Source organism: Mustela lutreola, chromosome 4 (assembly GCF_030435805.1).
Source record: "Mustela lutreola isolate mMusLut2 chromosome 4, mMusLut2.pri, whole genome shotgun sequence".
In the NCBI taxonomy this organism is placed as follows: Eukaryota; Metazoa; Chordata; class Mammalia; order Carnivora; family Mustelidae; genus Mustela; species Mustela lutreola.
In genome coordinates this window covers 160782873-160801677 of record NC_081293.1, presented here as the reverse complement: position 1 = coordinate 160801677, position 18805 = coordinate 160782873, and the positions used below count along the sequence as shown (strand labels likewise).

The 18805-nt window shown below is 34.8% G+C and overlaps 1 protein-coding gene across 2 annotated transcripts in view; it reads right to left on the bottom strand.

Annotated features, from left to right (window-relative positions):
• The window catches only part of SEPTIN7 (septin 7), a 110191-nt gene that overhangs the window by 18747 nt on the left and 72639 nt on the right, over positions 1 to 18805 (bottom strand). For both annotated transcript variants that reach the window (XM_059171552.1, XM_059171551.1), the window contains 6 exons: positions 14607 to 14707; positions 13540 to 13674; positions 8333 to 8450; positions 5918 to 6010; positions 4697 to 4793; positions 2687 to 2738 (listed from right to left, as the gene is read on the bottom strand). In XM_059171552.1, coding sequence (XP_059027535.1) covers positions 2687 to 2738; positions 4697 to 4793; positions 5918 to 6010; positions 8333 to 8450; positions 13540 to 13674; positions 14607 to 14707 — 596 coding nt within the window. The remainder of the gene's footprint in view (positions 1 to 2686; positions 2739 to 4696; positions 4794 to 5917; positions 6011 to 8332; positions 8451 to 13539; positions 13675 to 14606; positions 14708 to 18805) is intronic.

Below are 18805 nucleotides of genomic sequence, written 5' to 3'. Positions count from 1 at the left end.
TTTGATTTTCTGGAATAAATTTACTGTTACCACCTTCTCTAAGTAGAGAATAAAAACAAATAACTGTGTAAGTATAAATTAAGTATTTTGTAATTTTACATATAGATTACCTCAACAATGAATCACTAAAGGACCTGAGGTGGAGCATTTAATAGCTGAAATACAAAAGGCATGAAATAAAAATAAGGTGGACTTACTCATTGTTTAAGCAACTTTTGTTAATGCCATCTAACATTTCAGACAATGAAAGATTTTTTTTCCTTTCACTAAAATACCCTTTATAATTACCTACTTCTGATTTTTTTGCTCTATTTCCACTTATTTACATGCTTCACTTTATTTTTTTAAGATTTGACTAAGTCTTCCACTCTTTTTTTTTTTTTTTTTTAAGATTTTATTTATTTATTTGACAGAGATCTTAAGTAGGCAGAGAGAGGGGAAAGCAGGCTCCCTGCCAAGCAGAGAGCCCAATGCGGGGCTCAATCCAAACTTACAAGAAAAAGTGATAAAATATTCTTAAGCTTTTCATTTTATTTAAGGCTTTATTTATTTATCTGTGAGAGAGTGAGAGACAGAAAGTGGGAGATGGGAAAGGGAGAGGGAGCCCTCGCCTGAGCAGGGAGCCCAATGTGGGGCTAACTCCCAAGATCCTGGGATCATGACCCGAGCCAAAGGCAGATGCCCAACTGAGACACCTAGGTGCCCCAAGCTTTTCCTTTTCAGACTATAATACTCTTCAAGAATGTTTTACAAACTTAAATGTAAGAACTATAAATGAAAACTTGTGAGAAGAAGCAAAGCAAAACCACCTAGCGTAAGTGAACATTTATGCTTTAGGAAAGAAAAACAAATGTGCTACAGCAAACTGAACAAATAAATTTCTCATTAAGTAAAATCATCTAAACATCTACCTTAAGGAGCTGAAAGCAAAGTCTTCATCCTACTCATTAATAAAAATATTAAACAGGACCCCTCCCAATCTCACAATCATCACTGAATGACTGTATTTATCCTATGTTGACATCTTTTCTATGAATCCTTTATCTGACTCACTCCATGAAATATACGACTTACTCTGAATTCTTTTAATACATCTAAGTATTCATTTCATAGCACATATCTGTTTTCTATTATGCAACTTCAGAATTTTTTTGTATTTTCATACATGCACGACTGTCTTGCAGTTTTCCTATGCTTAATCTTCCTGCGAGAAATGGTCCATTTGCTCTGTAATCCTTTTATACTAGTGAGTCCTACTCACAAGCTGCCAGGCTATAAACCTTCAAATGTTCAAAGTCTCGCTTCTGGCTCAGTACCTAGCCTCCCCTTCTACAGGATTTTAGCTATGCAGGCAATTACTGGTTGCAGCATATTTAAAAAATATGCAAGACAAAGTTATAGAATACCACTGTGTCAAGCACTGGGCAAGCTGCGGGGGGGGATTTAAAATTGAGGAAAAGAACAGTATGAGAGAGAATGCACTGACAAGTAATATTTAAAAACATCCCCTACATATATACTGTTGTAAGCAATTATGAGTTCTTTTGAAGTCACATCTTAAGAATGGAAGAGAAAGGGAACAGTTCATAATAGAAAATGAAATGCTATATTCTCAAGGCTGAGACAGATGACCTCCCTTTCATCTGCATCCGTTCTCTCACTGAGTGAGGCCTGGCAACCCCAATTGCTGAATCAAGCCTATCATCTACTTCCTACCAAAAATACCTGGTTATAAGCTTCTTTAAGAAAGACTTATAACACGGCAATCTCTTTGATTTCAACATTTACTCTGATATTTAGTGTACCTCTTGAGGTAGCAGTTTGACTCACTTAAATTCACCCCGCCACTTGTAAGAATAACCTTACTGTTCCATAACTTCCAAATATCAATAGGCATGTTAATACTTCCAAACAGATAAAGATACTCCTGTGTATTGGGAAACTGGAGATTGAAGGGAATATGTGGTGGGGGCCTGGAGAAGCAAGCAAGATGGGGGTGGAGGGAAATGGGGAAAGGGCTATGAGATGGCAAGAGGAAGGAATTTATCTCAACATGAAAACACTAAAGTTCATTTTGATGCCCTTTCTGTTTCTTGCCCACTAATGTCTCTGGTTTCCTCTTTGCTGTTTCTTTTTTAATTCAAGTCCCAGTCCTCTAATCAGGCTTAGCTTCATGTCCTAGTCTCACATCTCACAAGCTTCCTTCTCTTTCATCAGCTGCACAAAGTACAGTTTAGGAGTAATGTCTTCTCACCTAGGAGGAAGATCAGTTTTGGTCACTGTGTTCCAGTACCAAAAATGCCCCTCTCGCCAGCTCCCAGGCCGTGTACCTTTTAACATTCAAAGTCTAGCTTTTGACTCAAAATCTAGCCTTCCCTTCCATAGTTTTCCTAAATCTTTCACATGAAAGAGCAAAAGCCTCTTCCTTTCCTTCTCTCTTTTACTATTAACAATAAACAGACCCATTTTCCCAAACATCTGTAGCAATAACACACATTATTTTGTATTTTTGCTGACAATTAAAAACCTTTGCAAAATAATTCAAGCTATCTCCAAGCAATGTTTACCTAGTGCTAGAATGAAGGTATCAATTTCAAGTAGCTATATTTATAGAAGTCAAAAAGTAAATCTAATTCTAACTTTATTTTCAGAAAGAAAAACACTTTTCATCATTGTTCAAACTTACCTTATCAACATATTTCTTAGAATTGTAAAATCACAATGTTCACCATTTTCAACTATAAAAAAAAAACAAAACACATACATCAGTTCTACTAAGCCAAGTCTTTTCAAAGGAAATTTCTCAGAATATTGGAAGAGTAACAATGAGAGCATATGCAAAATTTCATTAACTTTTCATTAGATCAAAACTTTTCATTATAGTTTAAACACTGTAACATAGTACTTAACTGAAGGGCATGCCAAACAAGGGTACTATAATATTATTTATTGTAGTGTAATCCTCAATGATAAAATATACAAACCTAATAAATGAGCTCATCAGAAACAATCTTGAAATTCTGAAAGGGGAGACTGTATATTCACTTGTAAGAGACTGTATTTATTCCATAATAAAATATATCTTTTTAAAGATTTTTTTATTTATTTGACAGAGATGGCAAGAAAGGAAGTGAGCACAAGAAGGGGAAGCAGCAGAGGGAGAGGGAGAAGAAGGCTCTCCACTGAGCAGGGAGCCCAGTGTGGGGCTCATTCCCAGGACCTGGGATCATGACCTGTGCCAAAGGTGCTCCATAAAATGTATTTTAAAAGCTTAGTGGGCACCTGAGTGGCTCAGTGGGTTAAAGACTCTGCCTTAAGCTCAGGCCATGATCTCATGACCTGTGCCAAAGGTGCTCCATAAAATGTATTTTAAAAGCTTAGTGGGCACCTGAGTGGCTCAGTGGGTTAAAGACTCTGCCTTAAGCTCAGGCCATGATCTCAGAGTCCTGGGATCGAGCCCCACATTGGGCTCTCTGCTCAGCGGGGAGCCTGCTTTCTCCTCCCTCTCTCTCTGCCTGCCTCTCTGCCTACTTGTGATCTCTGTCTGTCAAATAAACAAATAAAATCTTTAATTAATTAATTAATTAGTTAGTTAGTTAAAGCTTAGTGTTATGGTGAGGGAGAATCGCTTTAGAAAAGCCTCCTTAAGGTGGCCAAAATAAAGCCATGAGTCAAGAACTTCAAGGTTCTTTATTTTTAAAAAATGAATCACTGGTAAGAACATTCTGGTGGGGGTGGGGTGGGGCTACTAAAACTAAAGAAACAAAGCAATTCCATCGGCACCTATTTTCAAGGAATATAAAAGTTCTAAAGGCTCAGCTCAGCAACTGAAGGTTCCCAGAGGATGACAGAGAGCTGGGAATGAGTACAGTCACTCATTGACAGGGAAAACTGCTGAAAAGGAATATAACTTGGAACAATCTGCTAAAAATTACAGAATTTTTCAAACTAATAACAACAAGTAGATAAAAACAATCATGATTCAATCTTGGTTCCAAGTTACTATAACACAGAAGATTAAATATTAAGTCACACCAATACAATAAACACAAATTTGGGGAAAAGTGTCTATTGCCAAGAAGATTTCTGAGGTTTGGTGCTATGAACTAAGATTTTACTGGTATTTAAAACGCCTTAAAAATTAGTAGAGTATCTCTTAACACTTAATTTTTGTTTTTACGATAAAGATGTGACGCCAAAAAAAAGATGACTTTTATCCCAAAGAAAGGATATCATGAATGTTTTGATTTGGTTTAAAATGCAAGTTGTTCTCATTCTTCAGGGTCCCAGACCCATCTGAGACTCAGATAAAAATGACAGTCGTTTTCTCCAAAAATTATTTTCAATTTCAGAAGATTTATTAGATCCCTTGGCAGCAGCTTTTGGGCCCCAGGTAAAGAGTTTCTGCACTGTAACTATGTTTTCAAACAAGAAAACACGAGTATATTTAATGACGGACAGAGCATACTGACAAGTGACTTGGAAAGTTATTACAATTGAGATTTAACACATACTTACTTGCCTGACTTAGTAAAACACAAGCTGTGAGAAACTGGAATGTACTTATGAGCATATGAGGCTAAATGAAAAGGAATTCAGAACTATCTGGAAATCCAGAATATATCAATGTGAAATACAAACTTTTGATCACTTTTGTGAGATCTTATAGAAAGCCATTCACTGAAGAAAACCTTACCTTCAGCAACACCCCAAGGATACTGCCTTCCTCTGACCCTTTTGCCATTAACTTCAATGATAGTATTACTACCTACCACAGCGAGAGGTAAACGGTCCTATAAAACAAAGTTCAAATATATCTCTGTAGTCCTCACAAATTCAAGAATAAAGAAGTTAACATAACTCAACACATTACCAAAAAAACCTTACCCTGACAGTTTCTGTATTTACTTTTATAAGCCATTCACAATTACTATTTATTATTAAAATTGTCATCACATGGTATTCTCATCAATGTAAACAATGAATCTCATCAATGTAAACAATGGATAAAACTGTATTTTCTTTGAAATTTTAAGAATACTAAGGCATATATACTCCACTTATCAAAGTAGCTGTTTAAAAAATCATCTCCAAAAGAAATTGTCCCATATTGAAAAGTTAGAAAGGGTAAAAAACACATTGGTAGTTAGAGGGAAAACATGAGGCTTGTGACTAGCCTGCCTATCTGATCACAAACCAACCCTAACAGTCCTGGAAGCAGGGATTATATGTGCTAACTTTATCTATAGAACTCTAGCTCTGGCAGACTGGATTTGTGTACCTCCAGACAAACTCAGAGTACGATCTTTCAAAATTCTTGTAGTTTCCCGAAATATTTAACAATATATAAAATATGTAACTATTTTATAAAACCATAGAAAATCTTCATTGGTCAGATATATGTATTTCATTATTCCAAGATAATTATTTGCTTAGATAATGCCATTAATTAACACATCATTTTTAGGGTACTTAGGAATGACTATAAATTAAAAAACGGAAAATTATGTTGGTACCAGTTTTGGCTTTTTTTGATACACAGACAAAAGAAAACATATTTTTGTCTGGCTCTTAAAGATTGTGCATAGCAGTACTTAGGAACAAATCCTCTCCCTTCTCATTACCCGTTTTTTTAAAGAGGAAAATTACATAATATAAAACCAGTTAACTGAAAATCAAAGACAGAGATTATAAAACAGAGATTATGCTATTCATCTCTCTATTCTACACCTCTTATTACATCTAACAGCCAATCAACAAAGTTAATTGCAAAGTTGAATTCAATAATGAATAATCTCCCTAGTTCATTTTGTAAGCCAACTACTTAAAACAACTGATTTTTTTAATCTTTTCTGTGGGTATTTCAGTGGTTTTAAGGCCCTAAAACATTTTAGTGTATATATGGGAATAAGCCTACCTTTATCTTTTTAACAAGTTTATTTTCTTCTTCATCATCTGTCTCTGGAAATTCATATATTTTAATTTTATGTTCTTGGATTTCTTTCATTATCTAAAATGAAAGAGGAAGTTATTAACAAAAGACCACCACACATACTTAGTAGATTAGCTTTATCTGTATTATATTCTTCTTAAATTCCTGATCCCTCAGCTCCAATTCCTTTACTATTTTTCAGTGATGTAAAACTGTAATCTAAAAGCAAAGAACTATGCTAATCTTTTTTTTAGCTATGAAGCTGATATATAAATACTATTTCCAAAATCTGATTATTTCAGAAGTATTGAAGTTATACGGTTATAATACCAAAAGAGTTCTAAAAATGATGTAAGATTCCAGAAACAGCTTTCTCCAGTTGATTTCGACTATAATGGTTTTACATTATTTATTTACAATGACTGACCTTCTTTCTCTAAATAGAACTCTCACCAACTGTTTTTTTTTTTTTTTTTTTTTTTTTTTTTTTTTTTAAAGATTTTATATATTTATTTGACAGAGAGAAATTACAAGTACACTGAAAGGCAGGCAGAGAGAGAGAGAGAAGGAAGCAGGCTCCCCGCTGAGCAGAGAGCCCGATGCGGGACTCGATCCCAGGACCCTGAGACCACGACCTGAGCCGAAGGCAGCGGCTCAACCCACTGAGCCACCCAGGCGCCCCTCACCAACTGTTTTATTCAACTGAATCAACATAGCTTCAACTCACCTAAATTTTTAGTAAATTTGGCAAAGGTAAGTGAAACTAAGTACAGCACCGGCTCCAGAAGAAAAATCGGCATGCTGATCAGAAAATATCCTTGGGGCACCCAGGTGGCTCATTGGGTTAAAGCCTCTGCCTTTGGCTCAGGTCATGATCCCAGGGTCCTGGGATCGAGCCCTGCAATGGGCTCTCTGCTCAGCAAGGAGTCTGCTTTTTCCCCCCCACCTGCCCCACCCTCTCTCTACCTGCTTCTATGCCTATTTGTGATCTCTTTCTGTCAATAAATAAATAAAATCTTTAAAAAAAGAGAGAAAGAAAAGAAACTATCTTTGCATGTCCATTTGTATACACACACACACACACACACACACACGTCCATTTGTGTATACATACACACACACACATTAAGGAGTAACAGATACAAGATCAGGCAAGAACACATAGAGAAAAAACACGTCCTGGAAATTAAGAAGTTCCAGAGCTAATAAGGAAAACGCAGGGGGGAAAAAAGGCTACTAATTAGTAACATCAGAAATGAACTTCAGACTAATTCCAAATCACTCCAAATTCTAAAGAGAACAGAGACACCCAAATAATGTTCAACTACCTACCCTATTTGAACTCACAATAAACCAATGGCCAATATACCCAGAACTAGGTCCTTGCCTATACGGGTATTTCAGCACAACCATCACTGCAGGGGGCCCCTGCAGCATTAAGGGGCCTTAAACAAAGTAGGTAAAAGTGAAACTGCCACAGAGAAAAATAGGACCACACATATTTTTCAACTGGGATATGTATCAATACAGAGAAAAACATGAGAATAAATAAATGATGAAGCATCAAATATATGACTAGGAGAAAAAAAAAGAAACACTAGTGGCTTGATCTAAGAGCAGTGGTTCTTAGTCAGAGACTGTATATTAAAAATGCCAAATCCTCACCTTAATCTACAAAACTTATTGGTAAGGATATAGTCCAAAACTGATTTTCTTTCTCTTTATATTCTTTTTTTCTAGAGAGAGAGAGAGTGAGGAAGTGAGCTGGGCGGCAGGGGGAGGTGGTGGTGTTGGAAATCCTAAGCAGGTTCCACACCCAATGCAGAGCCTGACCCAGAACACCATCTTATGACCCTGAGATCATGGCCTGGGTCAAAATCAAGAGTTGGGCACTCAACCAGCTGATACCCAGGCGCCCCCAATAACTCATTCTAAAAAACTTCTCCAGATAATTTTCACAGGCACCCTGGAATCAAGCCCCTTGTGCTCCCTGCTCAATGTGGAGTATGCTTGACCCTCTGCTCCTCCCTCTGCCCCTTTCCCCACCCCCAACACATGCACAAGCACACATCTCTCTCTCTCTCTCTCTCTCAAATAAAATATTAAAAAAAATATATTTCTAAAGGGTGTGGAGAGGATTGGTGGAGGAGGTTGTAACAGTAACATCTAAAAGAGTCTTATTTAAATTGACAAAGGATAATGGCACTATTGGTAACGGATAAAAGCTCTGAGGAGAAAACTAAGGCAGATTATTTTCAAGAGTTATTTTTAATACAGTACAAATGACCATACAGTAAAGTAGCAAGAGAAATACATTGTAACACATTAAACTGAAAATACAAAAACTGCAAATTACATGAGTGGTATAAGAAACCCAAGAATTCAAGTTCCTTTTCTCACCTGTTTTTTAAACTGTTGGCACTCCTCTGGAGTAAGTGTGTCTGCTTTGGCAATAAGTGGAATGATATTCACTTTTTCATGCAAACGCTTCATAAACTCAATATCCAATGGTTTAAGTCTGAAATACACAATATTTAATACAATTGATTAATTTGGGGGAATAGATCATTCATAATCCCAGTGCTAAATTAAATACACTGGAACTACTTTAATTACTTATCAGAACCATTCTCTGAAGATGTACTGGGTCAGCAACAGTTAGGTAAAACAGGACCTCAACAAGCATTGGAATGTCTAAGAAGGCTTTGACTCCAGCCCCTGATCACCCTGATCATAGGGTTTGGGCCCTAAAGAGGAATTAGAAAAACCAGAAAATCTCCTAACAGGCTTTCCTAGAATAGCCTCTATACTTACTACTCAAAATTTGGGAAATCTCTGTTTTGTCTTTAAATAAAAAATAATAGTCCTCCTTGAACCCCACATTCTGTTCTTGCTGCCAACTTTATGTCTCAGAGAAAAGGCTCAAAAGAGACTGTTCTTCACCATCAATTTCACCCATTACAATCTGGCTGCTGCCTTCACTTTATTGTTACACTTTCAAGAAGGTCACCAAATAATGTCATGCTGCTAATATAATTAACATCAATAACTCATAGATATTGTGGTGTTTACCATTACTACTTATATTTACTCATTATGCAGCATTTGACATTACTCTCTCATAAGCTGCTCTTCCCTTAGGGTATGTCTAAGGATCTTCTCTGTATGTTAGTCCCTTAAGAGTTACCTTCCTCAGAGTGCTCTAGACTAGGCCGTCTTTTCTCTCTACTCTAATTTTATATGCTTATCACTGACTACAATGACCTCTATCATCCTCTATGGGTCTCAAATCTTCACACCCTGCCCAGATCTCATTCTTATGTTGGAGAGTCATGTTTACCCAGTGCATATATTACTTGGACACCAATTTTAGCTCCTCAAAATCAAAAGCTCATCTGAACCCCAAATTTTCCTTCCTCTTCTGTGCTATTTTTGAGGATGGTACTATGAATAATCCAGCCTTGAGTAATCCATCCAATTACTCAAGGAACCCAGGGTTCCTTCCTCCACTGATTCTCACTCCCAAAGATTTCCCAAAACCTGCTGAACAAATAAATGTATTACTTTGGTTCAGGCCACTGAGACCTTTGATACGGACAATTACTAGAATGCACCCAGTTTCCCTCCAAACTGTAAACACTGCAGTCAGAAAGGTCTTTCTAAAATCCAAATCTGAATGAGTCATTTTCCTGACTGAAAACCTTACCAAAGGCCAGATTCCTTGGCTAGTGTGGCCTACAAGGCCTGTGAAGACATAGCCTTTCTGGCTGTCTTCATCTGTTAACATCCTTTACCATCTTCTGCCATCTCCTACTTGTAATGTTCCAGCCTTTTTGAACCTCTCATGATTCTCTGAAAGCACCATACTTTGATAGGTCATGGGCTACTGCCTCTACCTAAAACATGCTCCATTCCCATTCCCCTTCTAATTGGCTAGCCTAATTCCTATTGGTCCTTTAGGACTTGGTTTAAATTCTCATTTCCTCTGGGAATCTTTCTCCAACCTAACACTAGGCATCTTCTAAGAGGTCACAACACTTAATTTGCCATATATTGTGCATTTGTTTTCCCTATCTTCTCACTGGCAGATCCTTAAGAGCAAAGTCTTTGTCTCATTCATCTATATCTCCAACAGCTATTATAGTGTTGACACCTGAAGTTCCCAAATACTTGTTGACTAAAAGAGTAAGCTGCTGTGATTTTTCTTATGTTCTTGAATAACTCTAAATGAAAACCAAAGAAATTCTTCACATCTAGAATGTAGTACAGGCTAAAAATGAATATTCCACAAAAATAAATGAAGATGATGGGAGTATTTTGCATAGAAATACCATTCTAAACTGGTATTCTTTAATTTACAAACCTTAAAAACAACTGGAATAAAGATCTACTCATGATGAATTTTACTAATAAAAAATAAAGAGTTCTTTTAGAATACTATAGGTAAATAAACACATTGTGTATGTGGATATATCTGTATATACCCACACATACATATATGTAAGTAAATGGGAGGTCGGGGACCCAGAGACTAAAGAGGTATTCCTTTTTACTAACAAATAATAAATAATACTATATCTCTTAGTGGTAGTGATGCTGACTGGCAGAAAGATAGGGATATGGAGTAGGAAGGCAGGTATGGAGAAGATACCTACCTCCTATTCTAATTCTCCTTATCCTGAATCCTTTGAAATGTGTTATTGGCATTCAGAGAATAACGAACACCACAGAAAAGAACTGTCACTGGAATAACACTGTATTATCCATAGAGTACCCTTACTTCATAAGTGCTAAGTGAAAGAACCTACCCAACTTTGAAAAAATTTAGGTTTTGCTTTTTTTCATCAGTCATTACATACAACATTAAATATAAAAGCCATGACCCAGTCAATTTCAGATTTGTAAATTTTTGTAATTATACAGATTTTTCCAGATTATACTCACATCAAATTTAAGTTACCCCCAATACCACCTCATTAAACCAGTAACAGAAAAGAACTCAGTCTAATATTTTTAGACATCTTAAGATCATTTAATATAAAATATTAAAATTAAAATCAAATTTAACAAGGTTTTACACTTAAAAGTAAAGCAGGACTTGCTGAATATTTGTTATCTCAACTTTCAAAGAGAAAGACACTAAAAAACAACCATGACAAAGAAATGGGTAAAGTCAACTTCTTAAATATGAAACACGACCGAAGAACATTTAAATAATTTTAAAAATTAAACTTTAGGGGGGAAAAAGGGTAAAACCTTTATAAAAGCCCCAATAAAACCGTTCTGCCCTTTTAAATTAGAATACAAATTTCAGAAGCTTACAAAATGTCAACAGCAGAAAACATTTAGTTCACATGTAGATTACATTCTGGTTGAAATTTTTCCTCTGTCCATTTAGTTTTATTTCAGGTCATCTTTTCCAAGAAATTTAGTTTTAAACAATGGAAAGTTCTTTCTAGAATTTCTAGAAGATAAACCCACATTAGAGGGAAAAGACTATTTAACCTCAAAGCCTACAGCAAAATAAAATGACTATAGGGCAAATGACAAATATTTATAATATATACACATACACATATTTCTAAGGAAAAAAATCTTCTATACAAAACTCACTGAATGACACTGATTTTTTTAAATGGCAATCAATATTCAAAAGGGTAAGTATACCATTTTAAAACTCAAGTTCCAAGTCAGTTTTTAATTTTAATAACTATTACCAAGCACTGAACAGAAAATGAAGAAACAATTCCTGAAGTCATAAATCAGTCCTGTGTTTACGGATGACACTGGGTGGGGTGAGGTGGGGGACACTGAAAATACAATGTTGAACCAATTTATAATTACTCCAAAACAGGACCTCTCATAAAAGGGAATCTAGGGACTACCCAGATAAGATAGAAAGGCCCTGATTCAACTATTATTAGACTGCCTAGAATTTCAATTTATAGTGAACAGGAGATCAGGAACTCTCTACATAAATTCAATGTTTTATTCTTTCACTTAATCCACAGTAACACATACCAATGGGCAAAACTTTGTTCCATGCCTCAAAGTAGTTAAGATGAGAAACTATTCAAAAGCATGTTTTTAGAAAATAAAAATTTTGAATCCCTGTCTCTCATTACAAATAAAAAATGGCCCAAAGCTACCACACACCGTTTGAATCATTAAAAAAAAATTTTTTTTAAATCTTATTTCCCATGCAATTTTAAGAAATATATTTTCCCCTAGGGATGGAAGGAATGTGATTTCATGAGAATTACTAAATACTGGAGAGAGTCCAAAAGACCTAAAATAATAAAACTGGATAAAAACCATCAAATTTCTATTGACTAAAGTGCAGTTAAGATTTTATTCCATTGGCTTCCAAGAAAAGTCCTAACAAGTTAACCTAAAATGATTAAAAAAAAAAAAAAAAAAAAGTACATAAATTCAGGAAGAAGCTAGCAGGTACTCATAAAAGGCTATAAACAGTATCTTGTTTTTGAGGTATTTTTTTTTTTTTGAGCCTTTTAAGTAGATAAGTCAATTTTGCACATTAAATATGTAAACTTCTTAGAGCACCACAGAAGAATATTAGAAACAAAAGAAGAATTATTTGCACCATCATAATCTGACAGTGCAAAAATGGTAAACTATATAATTAAGACTTTTTGCTCAACCATAATAATGATGATGGGCATTAGTTTATCTAGGAAAATGGTGGAGAAAGCAGCAGAAAATAGAAGACAAAGGTACTGTTATGAAGGAACTGGTTTATACTATGGGTAATCTAAGGTGGCGTAATGCTATTTAGTCTGATGTTACATAATATTCCGGTTCCTTTTGGTAGAGAGATAGCAGCTCTACTCATCAGGTAGCTGAATTATGCAGAGTCATCTACCCAAAGAAAAAGACTGAAGAAGAGTAAATACAAACATCTGCAGTTGACAGTGACACATGTATCTACTCAAATGACAGAGGAAGTACAAACAATAAAAAAAGAAATAGAGACTGGCCATACTAACAAAAAAATAATCAGATCATATGAATGTCTAGATACTTACATTTAAACTCCTAGTAAGTAGACGGTTAGCACAGATAATATGAAACTTAAATAATATGATTGTGATAGCTAAGGTGAAAACAGAGCCAAAGAAACTTAGTAAAGAAATAAATGGCACATCAGAACTTAGGTACTTAACTTTTCTGGTAATCTTTTCTATCAGACTCACAGTAAAAACATCTTTAGAGTTTCTTAGAATATGTCTAAGCTGTTATAGCTGTTTCCCATTATTTGGTAGTTCAATTTGTGGCAAGAGGTCAAAAGGAAGCTAAACTAGCCACACTGAGACATTAAACCATGATGGAAACACTTTCAATATTATAGTGAAGCAGGTAAAAAAAAGTCTTATGCATAAATTGAGAAATAAAATTACTATTAGCTTATCTAGAACTTAAAAAGTGTTTTTTATAAGTCATTTTTATATAGAATTTGGGATTTCACAACTCGTGTAGTTAAATGTGTAGTTAAATGTGCTCCACAGAGATCTAGATTACTAAAATATGTACCTGATGTTCAATAATAATAAGCAACAGCAAGTTACCAGAAGTATCAAGGTACTGACCCATGTCCTGAAGGAGCAATGAAATATAAACAACACTGCACCCTGTTATCAGGCATCTGACGTCTGTTCACTCGAGATTCTGCATTTAGGTAGTCCTCAAATTTACTATCAATGTAGTCAATAACAGGCTGCCAGCTAGAGAAACCAGACAAATAAAAAAATTAAGTTTCAATTTACATATGAATGTACAATTGATGACTGTTAAAGTGGAGTAATCATTATTTTTAAATAGGCAAAACTAATCGAACCACTGGAAAATATCTCAAATTATTCTACATATACTGATTAAGAAACAAATATTAATCACATTGAATAAATCTTGATTCATTATTTCTAAACTTTCCAAATCAAAGATAATTAATTATATAGAGTCAAAGCTCAACAAAATTACCGTATTATCTGCATTGGTAAGTACACAGTTTTAGATTTCAAATGAAAAGATTAAATAATTCAAAAACTTCATGATGAACATATTTCGGTGTCGTTTTTATGTTATGTTAGTTACCATACAGAACATCATTAGTTTTTGATGTAGTAGTCCATGATTATTTAGGTGTTTTAAAAGCTGACACAGAAATTTACTTCAAAAACAATGTGGTACTCAAAGAAAAATTTAAATATTGTTTAGAAGATACTAAGGTATTATTTCCAAATAGAATGTCATGAATGTTTTCTAAACTTGTAACTTGGAAAATTTGAATATTTAAAATCAGGTTTAAATTAGGATGTGACAGAAAGTAATATATACAATAAGTGGATAAAATTATAGTAGAAAATGAAAAGTTTTAGCTTCCTTATAATAATGAGAATTCTTGTTTCTATGTTGTTTTGGAATTTGCCTCCAAAATAATTCTATGACAGGTATTATCTCTATTTTATAGAAATCAGTTCAGAGAAAATAAGCAACATTTTCAAGTAAGTGGCCAAATTAGTATAAGAACTCTAGTCATAGGACTTAAGTTAAATAACTTTTGTTAAAATGAGAAGTTTAAAAATCTTAAGCAGAAAAACTCTAACGACCCCATACCCCAAACGCAGTATAAAGCAGTGATGATAATCCTTCTTACCAATTACTATTATCCACTGCATCTCCAAATCCTGGGGTATCAACTATTGTGAGCAGCAACTGAACACCACCTTCTTTGATTAAAACTTTGGATTGTTCCACCTGTAAGAGTCATTGGTACAGGTATTAATACCACACGTTACACCTGTGGTTTCCTACAAAGTAAGAAGCAGGGGATGAGCATTAATCAAAACCAACTGGAAATTTTTACAAACAAAAACCCACCCCCACATTCTCTTTAGAATCAATTACTGTGGATAGTAGAAGTCCTGGTTACTTGAAAGAAAGGCACATATATAAACATCGGGTTTATGGTTTATAACTGACATAAAGAAGAAAAACAGGAACTGAGAAAGTAGTAATAGTCACTAAAGCCATATAATACTCATATAATCTAAATGCATATCTAATAATATAAACAATGTGCTTGAATGATTTGGTAACTCATAGAAATCAAATGCAATTAACCAAACAAGTACAACTAATGTACCATTTACAATAAATGTTTTCCTGGACTACCTCCAGGAAAGGTAACTCAAGTTAACTTACTAACATTCCCAAATCTTTTTCAGCATAGCTATAATTATTTACACTTGGGTTTATGGTATAGTTAAGATCCAATTCTCTTCTCAAATATTATACCGCATATTTGACAGAGGCAATCAGCGGACGTGCAGGCACTGAAAAAAAAATCCTACTAACTCTGACTAAAATCTTTAGTTCTCGTCACAATTTGCGAAAATATTCTATTTGACAAAGAGTATTGGACTTAAATAATGCCAACAGCAATCTAAGATTTTCGGTAACCCTGAGCTATGTATCAGAACATATAACTCATTCATTTGGGGCATATGTTCCTGATAAAGTAAACACTGATTCAAAGAGAAAAAGGGAATAAGAATAATTGCCCCAGAAAAACACAAGCTTTCATTCAATGTACATTTATATCAAGGGCTAACTAAGACTAGAGGCTCTTCATATACTGACAGGTTAATTTAAGAGAGAAGAATTAGACACAAATGTTGAGTGTTAATTGCCAAAAGATGGTATGACTTAAGTACCATAAGACTTAAGGGAAAAATATCACCAATATGTGAAAAGCAACTTCAACTATTTATGTTTTGGAAAGGAAAAGTGACTAATTTCTAGGTAGAAATAGTTGAGTGTACCTTTTGGTATTATAAATATGATGTAGTTTCCATTTTCCTTGGGCATTTTTTACAGAGGCTAGGTAATGCATAAAGAGACTAAGGAACTAAGACTGCTAAGCAAGAAAGTCTGCAGCAACACTGTCCAACATAATGTTGGACAGTTTCTGAGATGATGCAAATGTTTTGTATCTGCACTATCCAATACAGTAGATACTTGGCATGCAGCTACTTAGCCCTTGAAATGTGACTAGAGCAACTTACAAGCTGAATTAACTATTTAATTTGAATCAACTTAAATTTAAATAGACACATATGGCCTGGTGACACTGAATTGGACAGTACAGGTCTAAGTCAGCCAACAGTTATTAAAAAAATATAATATAAAAAAAAATCTTGTTAAAACTGAAAACACTGCCTAAGATTTGGACATGTATGTCCATGGAAGGGCTTCTAATCTTTTAGACAAATAAAAGGTAAAGGTCTTATCTTTTAGACCAGTGGTCTTTATACTGTTTTAGTCCTAGTGTGAAATACCAGTGGAAATTCTGAACATCCCAAATATATTTATTTTTATCTACCAAATATACATAATTGGAAATCTGTTAATAAGTATTAACACAGTATTAATTCTCTGTAGATTAAAAAAGTAAACATCAATAAATAGGGTTCTTAATATTTTCTGGCCATTTTCAGTATCAACAATAGATGGTTATTACTTGGAAGACCACTGTTTCACACCACATAGCTAAGATAATACAGCTAGTCTGAAACCAGGTTACTCTCACAACATGAGAAAGGCAAAATGAGGAAATAATCAGACTTACCAGTGTTAGATTTTCAAAACTTTTTTTAAAAAAGTGATATTATGCCACATTATTTACAAAGTTCCTATTTTATATATATGGTTGTCCTCTAGTCAAAGGACAATCGAGTTATTTGTCATTGAATATCAATTTAAAAAATGGACAATTACCAACATCTCAATATACCTTGAATTTGCTTCCATCTCCTTCCATAAAAATAGCTTACTCATTTATGGTAACTGGCACTGAAGCAGAAATATCCAAAGTAATCATACCATCCCTTTCCTAATAATTCTTTAAATGACAAAGCACTGTATATTAGAAACTGATGCAAAATACAATTGTTCTACATGAGTCATCTCCCAATTTTACTCCCAAACCATTTCTGGTTCTCTTATTAGTAAATAAAGCCCATTTCTATCTTCAATAATAGGTTGTACACTAATCACATACCATACCAGCTTAAATTTTAAGATTCTTGTTTCTTTGTTTTTATAATCAGTTTAACTTAATTGTTTACTGATATAAAAAATTAAGATCTGTATTTTAAATACTTCAAAGAGTCTTTTTATAAAAGGTCTTTTCAGGCCTATGAATTTCTATGTATCCATATATGGTCAAATAGAAAGAAGAAGGCAACATATGGAAGATATCCAGAAAACTTAACTGTAAACTAGTGCCATTCACAGGATCCGACTGTATCCTATCATCTGGTTTTGCAAGTATCCTCATGGGATCCATGGAAAACAAATTAGTTCAAGTCCAGGAATTTCAAACTTTTCTTAAGAAATCTATTCCAAATGGCTACTTTCCCATGCACTTTACTTAAGCAGGTCACATCAGCATATTTTATGGCATCACTCAAAATCCTCTAAGATTAAATGCCTAATTTAATACTGAAGGAATGAATCAAGGGTATTTTCAATTATGTGTTTCTCTCTGAAAAATAAAACTAAAGCCCATTACATTACTTATGTATAATTAATTTACTGAGGCCTCATTTGGACTCCTACTTTCCAGAAATCCAAGGCACTCTTTTTTCTAATATTGTTCCATTTTTCAATCTGAGAAAAAAAAAATTAAACATTCAGTGTTTCAATAACTTCTTTCATTTTCAAAAGACCATTAAAAGTTTTATAACATAATGTTTAAGAGCTGTTTAAGTAGAAAGTGTTACTTAATTAACTATATTAAATTTCATAGAGAGGGTTAAAATTTTCTGCCAGGAGCTTACCTCTCTACCCAAACTTGTTCAGGAGGTGGCATTACAGCCAAAGCTCTGCAGGGACTTGGGACAACAGAGACTTAAACAGCCTGAGATATTTCACTTAGCTCAAACACAAAAACTATCTATTATTTAATGCCTGATAAATAAATTAGATAGATATTTACGATAAAGATAAGATATATAAGATAAATATCTATCTTAAATACTTCATTATGTTCCACAAGAAACTAAGAGGCAATGACCAAAGGTACAATACTTACACCTAAAGATTATTTCCTTCTCATCAAAACCCTGACCTAGTTTATTAAGAAAGCAGATCCAGGGATGCCTGGATGGCTCAGCCAGTTTAGAGTCTGCCTTGGCTCAGGTTAGGATCCCAAGATCTTGGGATCAAGTTCCACATCCAGCTCCTTGCTCAGCAAGGAGCCTGTTTCTCTTTCTGCCCCTCCCCCTGCTCATGCTCTCTCTCTGACAAGTAAATAAATAAAATCTTAAAAAAAGAAAGAAAGAAAGTTGTTCCAAAGATTTGAACTCTAGGGGCACCCCAGGTCATGATCTTAGGGTCATAAGATGGGAGCCCCACACTGGGGTTTGTCCTCAGCGCAGAGCCTGCTTGAGATCCCTTCTCTCCCTCTCCCTCTTCCCCTGCCCTCCACCCAGCTCTTGCTCTCTCTCTCAAATAAATCTTTAAGCACGCACAGGTACGCACACACGCACATACACACACACTCCCTATATCACCACCCCTAACTTCCCCTGACTCCTTACACTGAGATCTTAAGCAACTCATCCCTTTCATTTTCATTAGTGACCCCCCTCCTAAACCCTTTATTTCTTTTTCCTTTCCAAGCTCGGATATCTTTCTGATCCACAAAATTCATGAACCTCGATCTGACCGGAATTTCCCTGCTATCCAATAATCCTTCTATGTGCTCCTTAGTCTCATGCCACTCTCATTTCTCAGTATGGGTCTTCTCTACCCTATTTCTGTCCATCCTCAGCAAAGTACCTCATCTCT